Here is a 15,623-nt window from a genome sequence, read left to right on the forward strand (position 1 = left end):
ATTAATACAGATGAAACATTTAATGTGTGAGAAAGTGCCCCTTTTGGCTGTATTACCCCAATTTCTTTCTGGACTGGTGCTGCTGGTTTTTTGCCTCTGAGCACTAGGACCCTCCTAATCAGCTCCCAATGCATGCAATCTGACCCCAAAAATCCGATAAAATTGGGAACACTTGAACTGGCATATTTAACTTTCATATAAGATATAGACCAAATGTGGTGCAAAAATACACCTCGGGAGGTTCCAGGAACTTCATTAACTTGAAAGAAACAGAGGTGAAGCCGGTCCATTAATAGTTTAGTGTAAAAGGAGACCTGAGGAGGGGGAAGCCTTTATTCTATAGGCCCAGGATAGCAGACTGCACACCCACCCCATGTAAATCGGAGGTGATCCCCAGAACCAGTTTTGTGTAGCTTAGGAGGATGGGACTGCTCATGTCCCTAAACACATTCCTGCCTGGAATACAACCCGCCGCAAGGGCAGAAGGCCTGTGTCATTTTCGATTCCCCAAGAACAGTGCATTATTTGCCAGTTTGTAGTAAAACAAACTGGATGTGCTGCACACATAGGTAGGGTTGTCCCTTTGAACCTTTTCTGCATCGGTTAGGCCGTGTCCGAGAGACAGACAGACAGACAGAGACACACACACACACACACACACACACACACTAGTGAAAGCTACAAAGCTAGCACTTTACCCACAACTCCTCAGAACATTTTCTGGACCTCTAGAAAAACAGAACAAGCATTTACAATGCAATGGTCTCGGCATTGTTAAAGTTAGAGCTATTGGCATTGCTCATAACCCCCACCACAAATCTTCAACACAACACTTAACCAGCACTCTTAACCCCCTTTATTCTCCCGATGTAGGCAGCAGTAGAACGAAAGCACCAGCTGGCAGAGTTAGAGGTACAAAGCTGAGATGCAAAAAAACAAGCATTCAGTGCACTTTGCGCCAGGCGGAAACAAAGCACCAGTGCCTCAGGAGGAGCAGAGTTCCTCTAGGCCCTGCTTGGTGAGCTGTTTTTCGTGGATGGAGAAGCTGGCTGAGCTTGGAGAAGTATGTTTGTGCACTGTCCTCTACAAATACGGTCAGACTGAATAGCACCCTCCAAAGTAATTAGTGAAACAAGTCACCTTTTAGCACCTCGAACCACAAACGGTATCTTGGCACTTACTGTAGGTGGTATTGTGAAACTGAAAGCCACCATTTTATAGACCCCGGTGGGTGAAAGGGATCGTCTCTACAGTCCTTCAGACCTACAAATGACAGCTACAATGTGGGAGCTGAACCAGAAATCTAAATGGCACGAAGAGACCGAAGGCACATTACAATGACGAAGTTCCACAGGGATCTTTATTATGCGCTTGTGAACTAAGCTGGGGAGAAGTTACGCCATCCTTACAGCGAGCCTGCCACCCTCTCAGCAGGGGTGTACACATTCTGCTCCTTCCGACCCCAGGCGAAGCTCACACACGCAGTGACCCAAAGAGCTCCTGGCTAAAGCACGAATGTGCTGGTTATCATTGCCAATGCACTTCAGTCATTACCGTCAGCACCTGCACTGCCCCTTCCATCACGACCCCGCAGCAGAGACCTGTCCGAGGGCACCCTCGACCGCCTATTAGCTAATAGTTGACCCTCCGCACCCACCCCCACCTCTGGGACCGTCGCTGGCCTCCACCAGTCTGCACAATGCGCTGCAGCAGGGGTATGCATAACCTGGATGGGTGACAGCGATTGGGAATGCCCTGAAAAATAATGGTTACCTGTTGTCCTTCATACGGCCCTGGGTCCTAGTGCCTCCCACAGGGTTTGTGGCTCATGCTGGGTGAGTCGGGCTTCCCTCCTCTGTTCTCGGCTGGCAGCAGCAACTCAAGCACGCACCCCGAGCCGCCGCCTATACTGCTGGAGGAGCCCGGGAGGAGGCGCGGCTTCTCCCCCTTCCCATGGAGTCCCGATGGCTGAGCCTGGCCGGGAGGAGGAGGGTCGGCGCGGACTGCTTTGCTAGACTCTCCCCCTTGTCCTCCAATTCGCACTATAATGCGGGCTTTGATTGGTCGCAGTGCCGAAGCTGCCAGCGAACCAGGAACTGGCAGCATCACCCCCACGCGCCCACCGGCGATAGCATCATCAGAGGAGCGGCGTGAGGGGAGGGGGAGCGGAAGCAGGGTCAGAGTGCCGCGAGGCACGGTGCAGCGCGCGGGCGCCTGTGTCACGAGTTTATTCCGTCACAGCCCCGCTGTACGGGAGTGGCGGTTTGTCCCCGCGCTAGTCCCTAAACCTTGATCCTGTGCTGCTCATCTCGCTGCTCATTTCGCAAGCAATTAAGTGCATAGAAGCAAATAAATATCAGAAATTGCACTCTTTCAAAGTGAACCGCTAATATATCTCGAAAATGCTGCATAACCCTAGAAATGGACGGTTATCAGTTAATGACATTAAATCCGTGCACTCCATGCTGCAGCCTATCCAGGGCTTTAAGGTGGATAAAAAAAACAAGCACACCACTGCCTAAGCACACCACTGCCTTTCTCCGAGGCGAAGCAGAAATGCCTCGGAGAAAGGCAGCGGCCATTTCGGATTCAGGGGAGTGTTCTCCTCTTGCCATTGGCTGGAGGAGATAATTAGACTTCTTGAAAAAAAACACGCCCCCCGATCCGAAAAGGACGGGGCCTAATCGGAATGACGGACCTCTTCTCCAATGGCTGGCCAACATTCAAGCGGCCAGCCAATGGAGAACAGGGGAGAAGAGGGGCGTTTCAAGCCCCTCTTCTCCAAGTCATTATCTCTCGCAAGCGAGACTGCGCAAGCGCAGCCTTCGCTAGCCGAGACCTAAAAAGGACTGCACCTCATGTACAGTTTACAGGGGCATTGCAATCTGCAAGAGGCATTTTTCCAGGAGCGATCAGTGGCCAGTTACAAATGGAAGAAAACTGAACCCTACTGGTGGTCTCTGCTGGAGTGCTTACTTACACATAATTGCTGTCCCTGAGGTCCTGAGAACTTTTCTGGTGACCAGAAGGACTCTTTCTAAAATTTCTGAAAAATTTGGAAGTAGAAATATTTTGGAGTTCCAAATATCTGAAGGACTGACAACCCAAGTCAATCCGACTAAGGTGCGACCTCGCTGGGCAAGACTATCAAGTTGGTCCTGCTGAGAGCTTTTGCTGCTAAAAAAAAAAAAAACTTGTTCAGTGGACCATCACAATGCAACCTCTCTGGATACAGTCTGCAGCCTTGCCCTGCTGGAGGCTTCTGGGCTCTAAAAGAAATACTAAGGGGCCTATTACGATGGTGGGCGGACTTGGTCCACCTACCACCGTAACGGAACACGAGACCGACCGCCAAAGTTGCGGCGGTCCCGCTTTGCAAATTATAATGCGCCCGCCACACTGGCTGCCGCATCCTCGACTACATACATTGCGGCGGACGGTGCTTTAAGCAGCACCCGCCGCAATGGTAAAGTCCATGTTGTGCATTGCCATGCACAACTTGACCGGCACCGTGCGGGCCTGCCACCTTGTGCATGACAATGATGGGGCCCCGCGGTGAATTACCGCATGCCTTTCCATGGCAAAGTATCCGCCATGGAAAGGCATGCATCCTAATATGGATGGCGGTGCCTGCCACCATATTGAGTCCCTTTTTTGCCCGGCCGGCAATCCGACAGGCAGAAAAGCAACGGACGGTGCCATGCTAATATGGCGGGGGTGTACCAGGGAAATTTTGCGGGCGGCGGTGGCGATCCGCCCGATATCATAATGGACCTCTAAGTCTTAGCATTGAAATCCTGACCGGGTGAAGCCCAGAGGACCTCTTACGGCGCAAAATGTTAAACTCTCCCGCTCTGACTTTTTCCTGCCAAAACCAATGACTTCAGCGGGACCTCATCCAAGGGCGATCCAAGTCCAAGAGGATTTCCTGGGATAAAGCTTGTAACCTCGTCCCAATGGAGGATTTCGACTTCCATTTCATAGACTAAGTTGCAAGGTAAAATCTTTGTCCAGGACAAACCGGCTTAGTATATCTGGCTCACGCTCAATAGCGGCTGGCCTGAAATTGCTATGTCACAGTCACACATGAACAGTATTTTTTATTGCCGCTATACATTTTCTTTGTGTTTTTCTCTTAAATCTATCAAAAATCATATTTTTGTATCCCCCGATTTGATTTTTGTCATTTTATTAAATTCTTCTCCATGTGTATAAATTGGAGTCCGATTTTTATTTTGGTGTGTTTTGGATTTTAACTGTTTGGTACTCCTAAATACTTTACTCATTTTCTCTAAGTTCAGCCTATCTGCTTTGTGCTGTAGATACCAGAGGTTGAGCTAACATTCAAATTATTGAAACTTTTGCCTGGACCTAACAGGTTACTGACTTTATTACGGTGGTTGACTACCTCAATGAATAAATCACTTTCTTACACCAAGAAAACAAACTAGTGCAAAGACTACATGACCAGTGCCAGGCGCCAAAGCAGGGACAACAAATTTACTGACATGTACGCCCTGTGTTTATTTATTTCCACAGCAGAGTATATAGGAAGCATGCCCGTTTTTAGGTCTCGCCTACGCAGCGCTTATGCGCTGCTTAGGAGGACCTTTAGCCCGCGCTCTGCTCTTTTTTGAAGCACATACTCGTGCTTGTGGCGGCATCCGCCTTGAGGGAACGAGCAGCGGCGCGCACACCAATTGGCTGTTGCTCGCTCCCGCAAGGCGGATGGTGCTGCACGCACAAGTGTGCTTGAAAACAGCTGCTGTCACACGAGCACGTGCGCACCACACAGCTCGCATGTTGGTGACTTGTTTTTTTACTTCCTGTTCTGGTGTAAGCTGCTGCTCGAGAAATATTACTTTCAGATTAGTTGACAAGAAAGTAATGTGCATCACTGCTGTGTGTGCATCTTTTAGTGATGGCTGCCTTTCATTGAGAAAAACCTCACAAAAAGAGATGCTGCCTTTTGATTATTGCATTGTTCTAATCATTTGTTGTAAGTTATTGTAGCTGAAAATTGGGTGTTTGCTCTGCAACTGCCTTCTTCCTGAATTTGCGGCGAGATCCTTTTATGTCACTGTTTGGTATGAACTGATTGTCCTGGGGAAGATGAGCTTGTGGTGCGAGGTTTGCTCGCTAGGTTGAATGTGGCTGTGGACAGGGTATTTATTATTCTGATTGTTTTAATCTTTGCCAGGTGTCATTCACATTTCGAGTTTTTGTGACATTAACTGTTCCATATTAACTCTAGAAGGACAGTGTTAGTGTTAGACAGCTGTGGCAATAAAAGAATGTTTCTCACTCATACGTTTATCTTTCAATTAACTTATCCCTTGGTTTAAAAAGCACTAGAGTTTTTCATCTGCGAACTCCCTTTTATTGTTTTGGTAAAAGAGGTGCCACTTTCGTGTAAGTTTTGGCGTTCTGCTATTTTGAAATGCATTTTAGCAGTGGTCTTTTGAATTTCTCCTTGATTTTTTACTTTTGCTAAATTTAAGTCTAATCAATTCCAGGCCAGGGTAGACAAATTGCAGTCTTCTACCAAAGTACCTCGAAGACAAGCAGAAGTAAATTCCATATGTAAAGAGTGTACCATGTGGTAGACCGAGTTATAAAGGAAGAAACGTGTATGGCTAATGTGCTGCATAGCTAAATACATATAAGGTCCCAACGGCGAGAACGATTGCATTGTAAATGCTTGTGTTATCATGGTTGCGACTTTTATCACTGTAAAAGCAGGTGACGTTGCATTCTGATCATTTGTTCTCTGTGTATTTTTAAAGCATGCATTTAATTCACAATCTCCAGTGATGTGGGTAAAGAATGCCCTTGAGAATGTTATGTTATCTGTGATTTGTAGAGTGCGCGGCTACTTCAAGCCTTGTGTCCCGGCGCTACGGAAGACCACAACAACTAACAAACGAACGCCCCTAGTCACTGTACCAGGAAAAGAAACCTAAAGCTGGAAAAGCCACGTCTTCAGGTTTCGTCTAAAAGTCAAAAGGTTCGAACACCGACGCAGTGAGAGGAAGATTGTTCCACAGTCAGGAGGCTTTACCCTGAAACGATCTTCCTCCTACCTGCGAGAGCCTGACCCTTGGAATAAGGGTCAGGGACTGGGAGGAAGATCTTAAGGAGCGCTGAGGTAAGTAAGGCTGAAATCTTTCCCGTAGGTACGGTGACCCGATCCCATGGAAAGCCTTAAAAACCAGGACTAGGGCTTTAAAATAAATTATTTTTTGCACTGGAAGCCAGTGGAGTGAAGACAGAAGATGTGAAGTATGTGTCCTAGGCTTCGTTAAAATAGCCCTGGCAGCCATATTCTGGATGATCTGCAGACGACTCAATAAATACTCGGGGAGTCCCAGGTACAACGAGTTGACATAATCCAGTCTCGATAACACCAAGGCCTGGACCACTGTTTTACGATGTGATACTGGCAGAAGTGGAAGAAAATGTTTCAAAATCCCAAAGCATGTGCCTGCCACAGATTGGACTTGCATCTTCATAGAGAAAGTAGAATCCAATTTAACCCCCAGATTTTTCACAGTCGTGACTTCAGATAGTGGGGGAAGACATGTCCTGTGGCCACCAGGAGTGCCAAGCTTCATGAGGCTGAGAACAAAAAAAGATGATCTCCGATTTATCAGAGTTACACTTTAATTGGTTGCCATTAAATCATGCAAAAATGCCCATGAGGCAGTTTTTTATGCAGTCCCCATCAAACTCCAAGCCCTTCTCGCACATGAACAACAGTTGAGTGTCGTCCGCATATGACACTATTTTAGCGCCATACTTCTCGGCAAGAAGGGCAAGAGGGGCTATGTACAGATTAAACAGCATGGGACTAAGAATAGATCCTTGCGGGACCCCCACATTCAAGGAGGGGATTTCAGCTGAAAAAGGGGGTGTCCAGACTGTTTGAGAACGGTTGCTGAGGAAAGATCTCATCCATTTCAGTACCGAGCCTCCAAGCCCGCCCTCCTCCAGTCTTTGTAATAGACGCTTGTGAGGGACGGTATCGAAGGCCACGGAGGGATCAAGAAGCACCAGAACTGCGCTCCCACCCCTATCCAGCGTGGCTTTAACCGTCTCGGCCACCTCCAGCAGGGCAGTTTCAGTGCTGAAGTTGGTTCTGAAACCTGACTGACTGGGGTGAAGAAGGTTATTGGCCTCAACAAAATTTGTGATAACTTCATTCACAAATTTCTCCAAAACTTTGGAAAAAAAGGGCAGAAGAGAGATTGGCCTATAATTACTTACATCGTCTGGGTCAGCCGTGTTTTTTTTTTTTTAAGAGAGGTAGAATTTTAGCGCTTTTCCAAACTTGAGGCATAAGGCCCTCCCGCAGAAGAGAATTTAAAATAGTGTTCACAATAGGATTAATCACTTCTGCTATGGATGACAGAACTTTTGCTGGACAAGGAATAGAGTAGAATAAGCAATCTGTTATTGCTCTCTTGTGTAGTGATACTGCGAACGATAACAAGCATTGGCATAGCCAATAGGTCTCGCCTTTGGCACCTTATAAGAGTTTAGTTATCCAGCACAATATCCTTGGTGCAACAACATCAACTGTTGCATGGCTAAACACTTATAAGGTCCCAAAGGCGAGACCTATTGGCTATGCCAATGCTTGTTGTAATTAGAAGTGCAGGAACTAATTGCATATGCTGTGTGTCTCTTTGTATGCCGTAGCAGAGCAGTGTTCTATTGCACTGAAAATGTGCCATTAATAGACCAAGTAGCACTAAGAAGGTCCACATGGATCCGGGCTAAATGGCATGCATGTCTGCATTGCCCCTTCGGCACTTTGCAAACAGTACAGAGATCTAGTGAACATACTGCAAGTCTCTTTGTATGGCCCACCACACTGTAGGACTTAGATTGGTGAATTCCTCCATTTGTCAGCATACGGTACAGAGCCCTAGTGTCCTAGTTGCATGCCCTGGGCGAAGCAGAAACACCTAATTTTATGGGAGTAAAGTCACAGAAAGACAGAAATGCTGGTATCATATATTTAGCCAGTAACTTGAACAAAAAGGTTAGAGACACTAATCTCAGTTTTGTTCATTTACTCAGATATTACAATAATAATTACAGAAAGAAATAGGGTTAATCAATCACAGGAATTAGTATAATCAAATCATAATCAAAAAGATACAAGTAGATAGCTAGCCCTGTTAAGCAGACTTACCGAATGTCTATCTCATTTAAAGTACAAAGCTAAGGACGATTGCATCTGCGCTCCAACCCTCACTGACCTGAATCTAAAAGTAAAAGGCATAAAAAGCTTGACTGCTCTACAAGAATCTGGCAGAATCTCTATTGAACTGCAAGTGAAAGTTAAACAACTGCATGCAATGCATTAAAGGAATAGAATGAAAAAGAGTCTAATAGAGCCTCAGAGAAATTAGGCGGTTTCCCAAAACGCACATCTTTTTATAATAATCTGGACAAAGGAAGCACACAATTTTCATAGAATGACATTATGTAACTGGGCAATACTGAAATGTTAATTGCATAGTAACCAATAAAACTATTATTAACGCTTTTTTCCATATGATTTCTACTGGACAATGTATCCACATAAGAAATAAACACAAATTTGAAACTTCACACAATAAGCTGCTCCTGCACGTTTTATAACAGCAGACATAACCTTTTCTACCAGAAAAGCAGAGAGGAATGTTGCATTAGGAAGCACATCATAAACTGCAGCTAATTTTCTGAAACAGAATTAAAACAAACATGAAGGGCTCGTTCACACAAGTAAACAACCCCTCTTTTAACTGCTGCAGCGTAGTACGGCCTAATCGTGCTACCTAAAGCAAATCTAAATTAGACTCAATATTTTGAATTTGAAACTCTGCTCCCACAACTGCATGCACCAGAAGACCAGAGATCTAGTTAGCACACATGTCTGCGGTCCAACAGAACAAAGCTGCAGTACACAGACTGAGGCAATGTATACGAACCCAACCAGTGCAGTCCTGCCAATTACCATGCACCACTGGTTAGACCAATGAATTCTAGTGCTGGTTTCCACATCACCGCACTAAAATGCAAAAGTTGCCCATAATTAGGGGGCCCCTGTCCATGCGCGATGAAGCGCTACAGCATGGGGAGCAGGTGTTTAGGTAAATGAACTCAGCAGCCAGCACCCCTGAGGTACTGCCTCGGGCATATGTAGGAGCAGGGCCTAGGTTGAAGAGGGGTGACCGGTTGCTATGGAAATCAGCATGGGCCTGGCACGCTGTATTTAACTTTTTCCGGTTACAAGGACAATGAGGAGCTGCCTCCGATCCCAGCCCTCACACAAGTCACATCACATCACGTTACGTCGTCTCCTCCTTCTGCTCTCTCATATATCAGTGGCCCAGGGGCCCATAATGGTTGAACCTTGGTCAAAGAGTTAAAATCACAGATCTAGCAGCTTCCTGAGCATCCCATCAAACAGCCTTACTAAGCACTGTTAAACCAGCAGTACTAGCACCTGAGCAGCATTTGCAATGTCCCACTGCTGCTCAGTGCACCGGTCTGACTATTGGGGCCTGTCTCTGGTCTGCAATTAAGCAGTTTCAGGAGAGCAACGGCCAGACACAGGACCAAAGAGATCTCATGCACATACTGCCCACAGGCTACCACTCACAAATTGGAAAAAGCATTTGCAATAGAATCAGTCTCTCCTTTGGGACCTAAGTATTTAGCCATGCAGCACATTATTGTGGGAACAAAAAACTTTTACTGGTGCAATGAAAAGCGCCCGGCCTCCCGAAGCCACCACATTTGATGAAATCGGGCGCCATGCAAACAAGCATTGACATAGCCAATAGGTCTCGCCCTTGAGACCTTATAAGTATTTAGTTATGCAGCATAATATCCTTGGTGCGACAACATCAACTGTTGCATGGCTAAACACTTATAAGGTCCCAAAGGCGAGACCTATTGGCTATGCCAATGTTAATTTTGGAGAGTAACTGGGCATTTTAGCAGGCATATACAACCTCTATAATGTGGCGCTCAAAGGACCCCATGGCCGCCGCTACTGCCTGATGAATTGAAGCATCCATCGCTTCACAAAATTCATCATCTAAGGGCAAGACCTGTAGAGATTCTTCCCCTGCATATTCCTCTTCCATGGTAACAGATGGAAAAATAATTTTCAAACAAGAATTAAATGGCTTTAAGCCAGTAAAAAGAAGATGCCCTTGACTAGGGGTGAAAGTCTATGGCAGCTCGAGGCTTGTATTCAGTGGGCACAAAATGCTGTTACTGCGATAGATACGCAAGTCTCTTGACAGCCTGAGGCTTGATTTGGCAACTTAAAAGTTATGGGGTTTGGTGCGCTGAGTGCTAGCAATAACAGAGGGCCTCTGTCCTGGGGCGACTCGCCCTTCTGGCCCCTATCGCTATCAGCCGATCAAGATTGTCACTTGCCGGCGTTCACTGTGAAATACGGCCCTGCGTGCAAGCGGGCATCAGGCTGAGCAAGTATTCAATTACAGGTGGCTCAAGCAGGGCTGGTAACGTGGCTCTGCGTGTCGAAGCACTGCTGCTGAAGCTGACAGCAGCGCTTCTGCCCAGACCAGCGAGACGCGACACACTTACCCTCTAGATTTCTCCGGTGCACATCACACCAACACGCTTGAGGCTTTTAGAACAATGATTGGCCGAAAGGAAACGTGCGGCCGCGACCAGGAGTTGTGTGCGCGAGCAAAAATAAACAAGCACGAAAGTGAAAGCTCATTGAGGCACGCACAGAAACCCACATGGCGGCTGCGCGCGTGAACGCAAGCGCTAGGCCACCAAAAGCCTGTGGCAGCACTTTGAAAACCCCCTTACTAAACGTCGAGCAAGCAGCGCATGCGCTGCTCTAGGTTCGACGTAAAAAATGAAGCGCGGCATTGTGTGTGCGCGTTTTATGCTGTGCACTAAAAGCGCCGGCCTCCCGAAGCAGCAGCATATCTTGAAAGGAGAGCATAACGGAAGCTCTACATGGCCGCTCCTCCAGTGTTTAAAAAAATGCTAACACAAGCAGTGACAATGGGAGGTGGTGGTGTGGGGACGGCACTGGGTAGATATAGTGACAGTAGTAATGACGGGAGGGGGTGCGAGCGAGGAGGCAACTGATGGCCAGAGCTGGCCAAGCAAAAGAAACAATCAGTGAAGTCCACTGGGAGGGAACCAAGCACCCAAAGGCAGGACAGATGGACACTATTGACCAACCAGAGTATAGGAATTTCGAAAAGCATGCCAAATTATCAACCAATGGCCGTGTTGAAAGCCCATGGACTGAATACAGCATGCCTCGCAGAACAGAGCATGCACTGCCAAGATCGACCTAAAAAGTTAAGACTTCACCCTGTCCTTATTCAGCATCGCCAGTAGCAAATGTGAGCCCTGCAGCGCTGGGAACAGCTGACATCCTGGGGTGGCCCTAATGAACAGGTCGGTAAAAGTGAACCATATTCCAAAGATCAACACTCTGTTTGATTTGAGGTATATTCTTCTCCCTTTGTTTGTCCAAATAATAATCTCTTTTTTTTCATTTTTATACACAGTTTTAAAATGTAAACAAGGCGACACAGTGCATGACAGAACAATAATACATGGTTACTTCTTTTATGGACATGCAGACAAGACAGTGAGGAGAGGCATAATACATGCAGGCCTGAATACACAATTTACTTTTTAGTTTGCAATTTAATACCTAATTGCTTCATATCAAAACTCCTTGTTGCGTATTCAATTTGGCTAAATATGTGTGAGGCCCAATTATTTAGCTCTGACATTCATAGCCCAATTAAGTTTTTTTCTTGGTCTTAATGAGTGGCACTGGCTCAAGTGGTAATTTTTTTACCACTTCTGAAGCCATCAAGAACGTTAACATATTTTGGTTTCCGTAAGGAAAACGAAAATTAGTGAAAGCTTTTGTCAAAAGCTTTAAGGATTGCACTGCGGTCTTTGGTTTAGGAGAAAGGCTGCTTACAAGAAGTTATGGAACTTGCAAGAAAAAAAGTGCTTGAGAAAAATAGCCTCTCTTGTGATGAAGCGTATAGACACACACTAGGGAGACAGAGGAGTTTAAAGAGTGATGAGATACATAAGGAGGAGGGTGGGAAGTGAGAGGAGAACAGACATAAAGTATGAGATTGAAGAGAGAGGGAGAGACATAAGCTGCATGGAAACACTAAAGGTGAAAAAAGAACCATGTTAGAGGAAAGAATACTAGGAGGCACAAGGAACAGTGAAAGGGATGTGATGGGAGGAGAGAGACAAAAGAATTAGGAAGACGGACAGCAGGGAAGGGAGACAAGAGTTATAAAAAGGAGAAGCGGAGGACAGACAATAGGAAAAGAAAAGAGAAAGCAATCAAAAGCTATAAAAGCATAAAGAATGAAAGAGAAAGGAGATAGGGAGAATGAGGAAAACACAAGAGGGACAAGATGAGAGGAAATAATTAGTGGGTGGTTAAGGGGTGAATTAGAGATTTGTAGCGTGAGAGGGAAGGGTGGGACAGAAAGTGGGGAGCAGGTAGACAACAAAAGGAGAGAGAGAGGAACAAATGGGAAATTGAAAGATAGGATCGGAAGAGGAGATAATGTCAAGAGAGACCTGTGTAACAAAAACGGAAGACTGGATTGTTCCTCCAAACTTAATTCCTTTGCGATCCAATTTTCTAGAAATAAGATTTAGTGGTGGCTATTATTGCATAATCTTCAGTTTCCTGGACAAAGTGCTAAATCTGGTGAAGAATCCACTGGTTTATTTTACCTCACCATAGGGATAGTATTGCAAAGGAAATGCCACCAGTGGATTCTTCTGGGTTTAACACGCTTTAAATAAATCTGAGGATTTCCCAATCTATTTACTTTATTTGTACGTTTTATATAGCGCTAGCTAGACCTGAAGGTGTCAGAGCGCTTTACATGGTCGTGAGCGAATCCGGTGAATCAGGAACACCATAAACATATGAGGCGAAACTCTAAAAGATAATAGTACACAACAAAAGCACAGTTACAGAAGCCATGATGACAGATTCAAGAGGATCAGTAGACAGCATAAGCAAACAAGCAAACAAGCAAATAGCCAACTATGACATAGGGTTCAGTCCTGAGCACGAGGATGGTAAACCCGGATCAGAGGTTTAAGAATTAAAGTATGTGTTGAGTTGGAGGAGTTTCAGGTCTTTTTTGAAGCCAAGGAAGGATAGGTTGCATCACAGGTCGCTAGGTAGAGTTCCATATGCTCGGAGCATTTCCCATTAACACACAATTCGAAAAAAGGCCCTAGGACTGCTCATAGCTGAGGGCAAAAAGGGCTTCTTCGCTTCCTTGACTCACTTCTGAAAGGGTGAGGCACCTAAGAAGCTTGCAATACAAAACTAATAATGAGTCATTAATAGTATAAGGGTAATGGTTCAAAACAGGGCATGAGTCGGGGGTACACGTGGGTGGACAGCTTTTCGCAGGGTTAACGCCGTCCACCCTGCCAAGAATTTGGGCCCCACAAAATAATGTGCTGAACTGGTCCCGGTGTAATTTTCAAACACCAGGACACTTTCAGCAGCGCCTGCATGTTGTCTGCTTTCCATCTGCAACAAGCAACAGTACAGGCAGTGACAGGGCTTTCTTATTTTAGACTCCTGCAGGGCCCATAACAAAGGCCGAATTTGAGGGGTGATCAGGCCTCCTTTTGTTCTAGTCTCTTAGCTGGGAGCAGTCAGGAACCTCACACCTGATGCAAATGAAGCAGAGGGAAAACAAAGACTCACACCTTGTTAGCACTTCACACATACTTAAGAGAGGCAGCTTTTCACTTTGTTCAGACCCTGTTTAGGAGATATGCATGCACTGTAAGATTGTCAGATGTGTTGGTCTTTCACAGTATTTAAACACAACAAATTGCATTTATATAGAGCTTACTTCCCCTGAGGAGGCGTTGAAATAATTTAAGTACCACTATTTTTTCTTGTATAGCCCAACTCATCCCAACTCATCCCAATGCAGGGTGTCAGGGCGCTTTACATCAACACGTGCATATTACATGTACGATAAATTCTATAAGTTTGCAAATTAATGTACAGGATGTGCTGCATAAAACTGGGGGATTGCAAGGTGTAGAAGTCACATATCATCTTCCGTTGCTCACTTGGCTATTATCGCTCAAACATACACATGATAGACCTGCTACACATATATGTGAGGGCTTTTGATCTGATGTCACTTCTTATGATGTCAATTCTTGTGATGCCGTGCTCCGTGATGTCACTTGCATACTGCCTAACTAGGTTAGTCCCCCCACTTCTTTTTTTAGAACTTGTGTCCTGGTTCAAAACCACAAGTGCTGAGGCCTGTTACTGCAGGCAATCACTGACTTCTCCTGTGTGTGTCTATTTAAGAATGGTGTTGCTAGTTATCAATCTTGGGATAAAATTCCTGTATCAGCGCGGGCCCAGATTTATACAGTGAAAAGAACATTTGGGGAAAATAGGTGCTAGGTGGCATATGTCATATAATGAAAGAAACCTCAACACTTCAGGACCACTGCATTTGTTTTAAGGCAGATTTAAGCTTGTCACATTTTGCTGAAATTTGGCCCTTTCTTATATTTACCTCATTGCATGAAAATAACTGCTTTCTTCAACTCACTATAAAGTGTCACTCAAAGTGTCACACATAAGGAAGCAAAATGACACTCATCAGTGTAATGAAAACTTGCAAACTGAAATCTTGGCAGCTATGCCAGTAGAGACGGGTGCACATCCCTTTGTATACAAAAGACATGTGGCTCTAACAAATGGGAAGCATGGGTGCCCACAGCAGTGAACCAATGCATGCGTGCACAGACTGTATGTACAACCCAAAAAACGTACACACGATACACCACACATGCCAACCGCCCAGCTTCATGTGGGAGACTCTCGATATTTTAAACCAATCATGGCTTTATATTAGCTGGCTCCCGCCTGAAACTGCCTCTGCTTCCATAGCAGTCAATGGGAAAAATGCATCCCTCAGATTATTTTTTCAAAATCTCCCACGTGTAAGCACAATCCATGCATCATAAACACGGCTCAGCACCGCAGAACACAGGAAGTTCATCCATACCTTGCCCCCATGTTAGTGCTAGGAGCACAGCGAACCAGAGCAGTGTCACTTGCTGTCTAAGAACCGGGACCATGCTGTAGACTGCAGCCTCAGAGAGGCAGCGTTGCTAAGACGCCGTATCCATAACCCGCTGAACATTGAACACTTCCCCAAACGACTATTCATTTCCTGTGGTCAAACTATCGAAAGACATAGACATAAGACTAAACTTGACCCCTCTTATGAACGCATTAAAACGTGACGGCCACCTTCCAAAGTGCATCACTTCAACTGTGCAGGCCACAAATTAAGGCTTAATACGAGCAGTCTCGAATTGAATCGTTTTTACATTTGTTTCGAGGCTGTGTCATTCTTGTGGAATGAGTCTTTTAATTAATTCATTGTGAGAGATAATTATTTAGCAATCCTACTCATTTTAAGCAGGTGAACTTACTAGATTTTTTGTGCAATTCAGAAAAATATACGACTCTTAGCTGAACAATTAGTGTTTGTTGCTTACCATATGTT

At 45.4% G+C, this 15,623-nt stretch overlaps 1 protein-coding gene across 1 annotated transcript in view; it reads right to left on the reverse strand.

The window, feature by feature from the left end:
• Positions 1-15,292, reverse strand: part of TCTN2 (tectonic family member 2) — a 251,876-nt gene extending 236,584 nt beyond the window's left edge. The window contains exon 1 of the mRNA XM_085636293.1: positions 15,117-15,292. Coding sequence (XP_085492419.1) covers positions 15,117-15,189 — 73 coding nt within the window. The 5' untranslated portion in view covers positions 15,190-15,292. The remainder of the gene's footprint in view (positions 1-15,116) is intronic.
• Positions 15,293-15,623: the final 331 nt, after the last annotated feature.

This window comes from Triturus cristatus, chromosome 11 (genome assembly GCF_964204655.1).
Source record: "Triturus cristatus chromosome 11, aTriCri1.1, whole genome shotgun sequence".
Classification (NCBI taxonomy): Eukaryota; Metazoa; Chordata; class Amphibia; order Caudata; family Salamandridae; genus Triturus; species Triturus cristatus.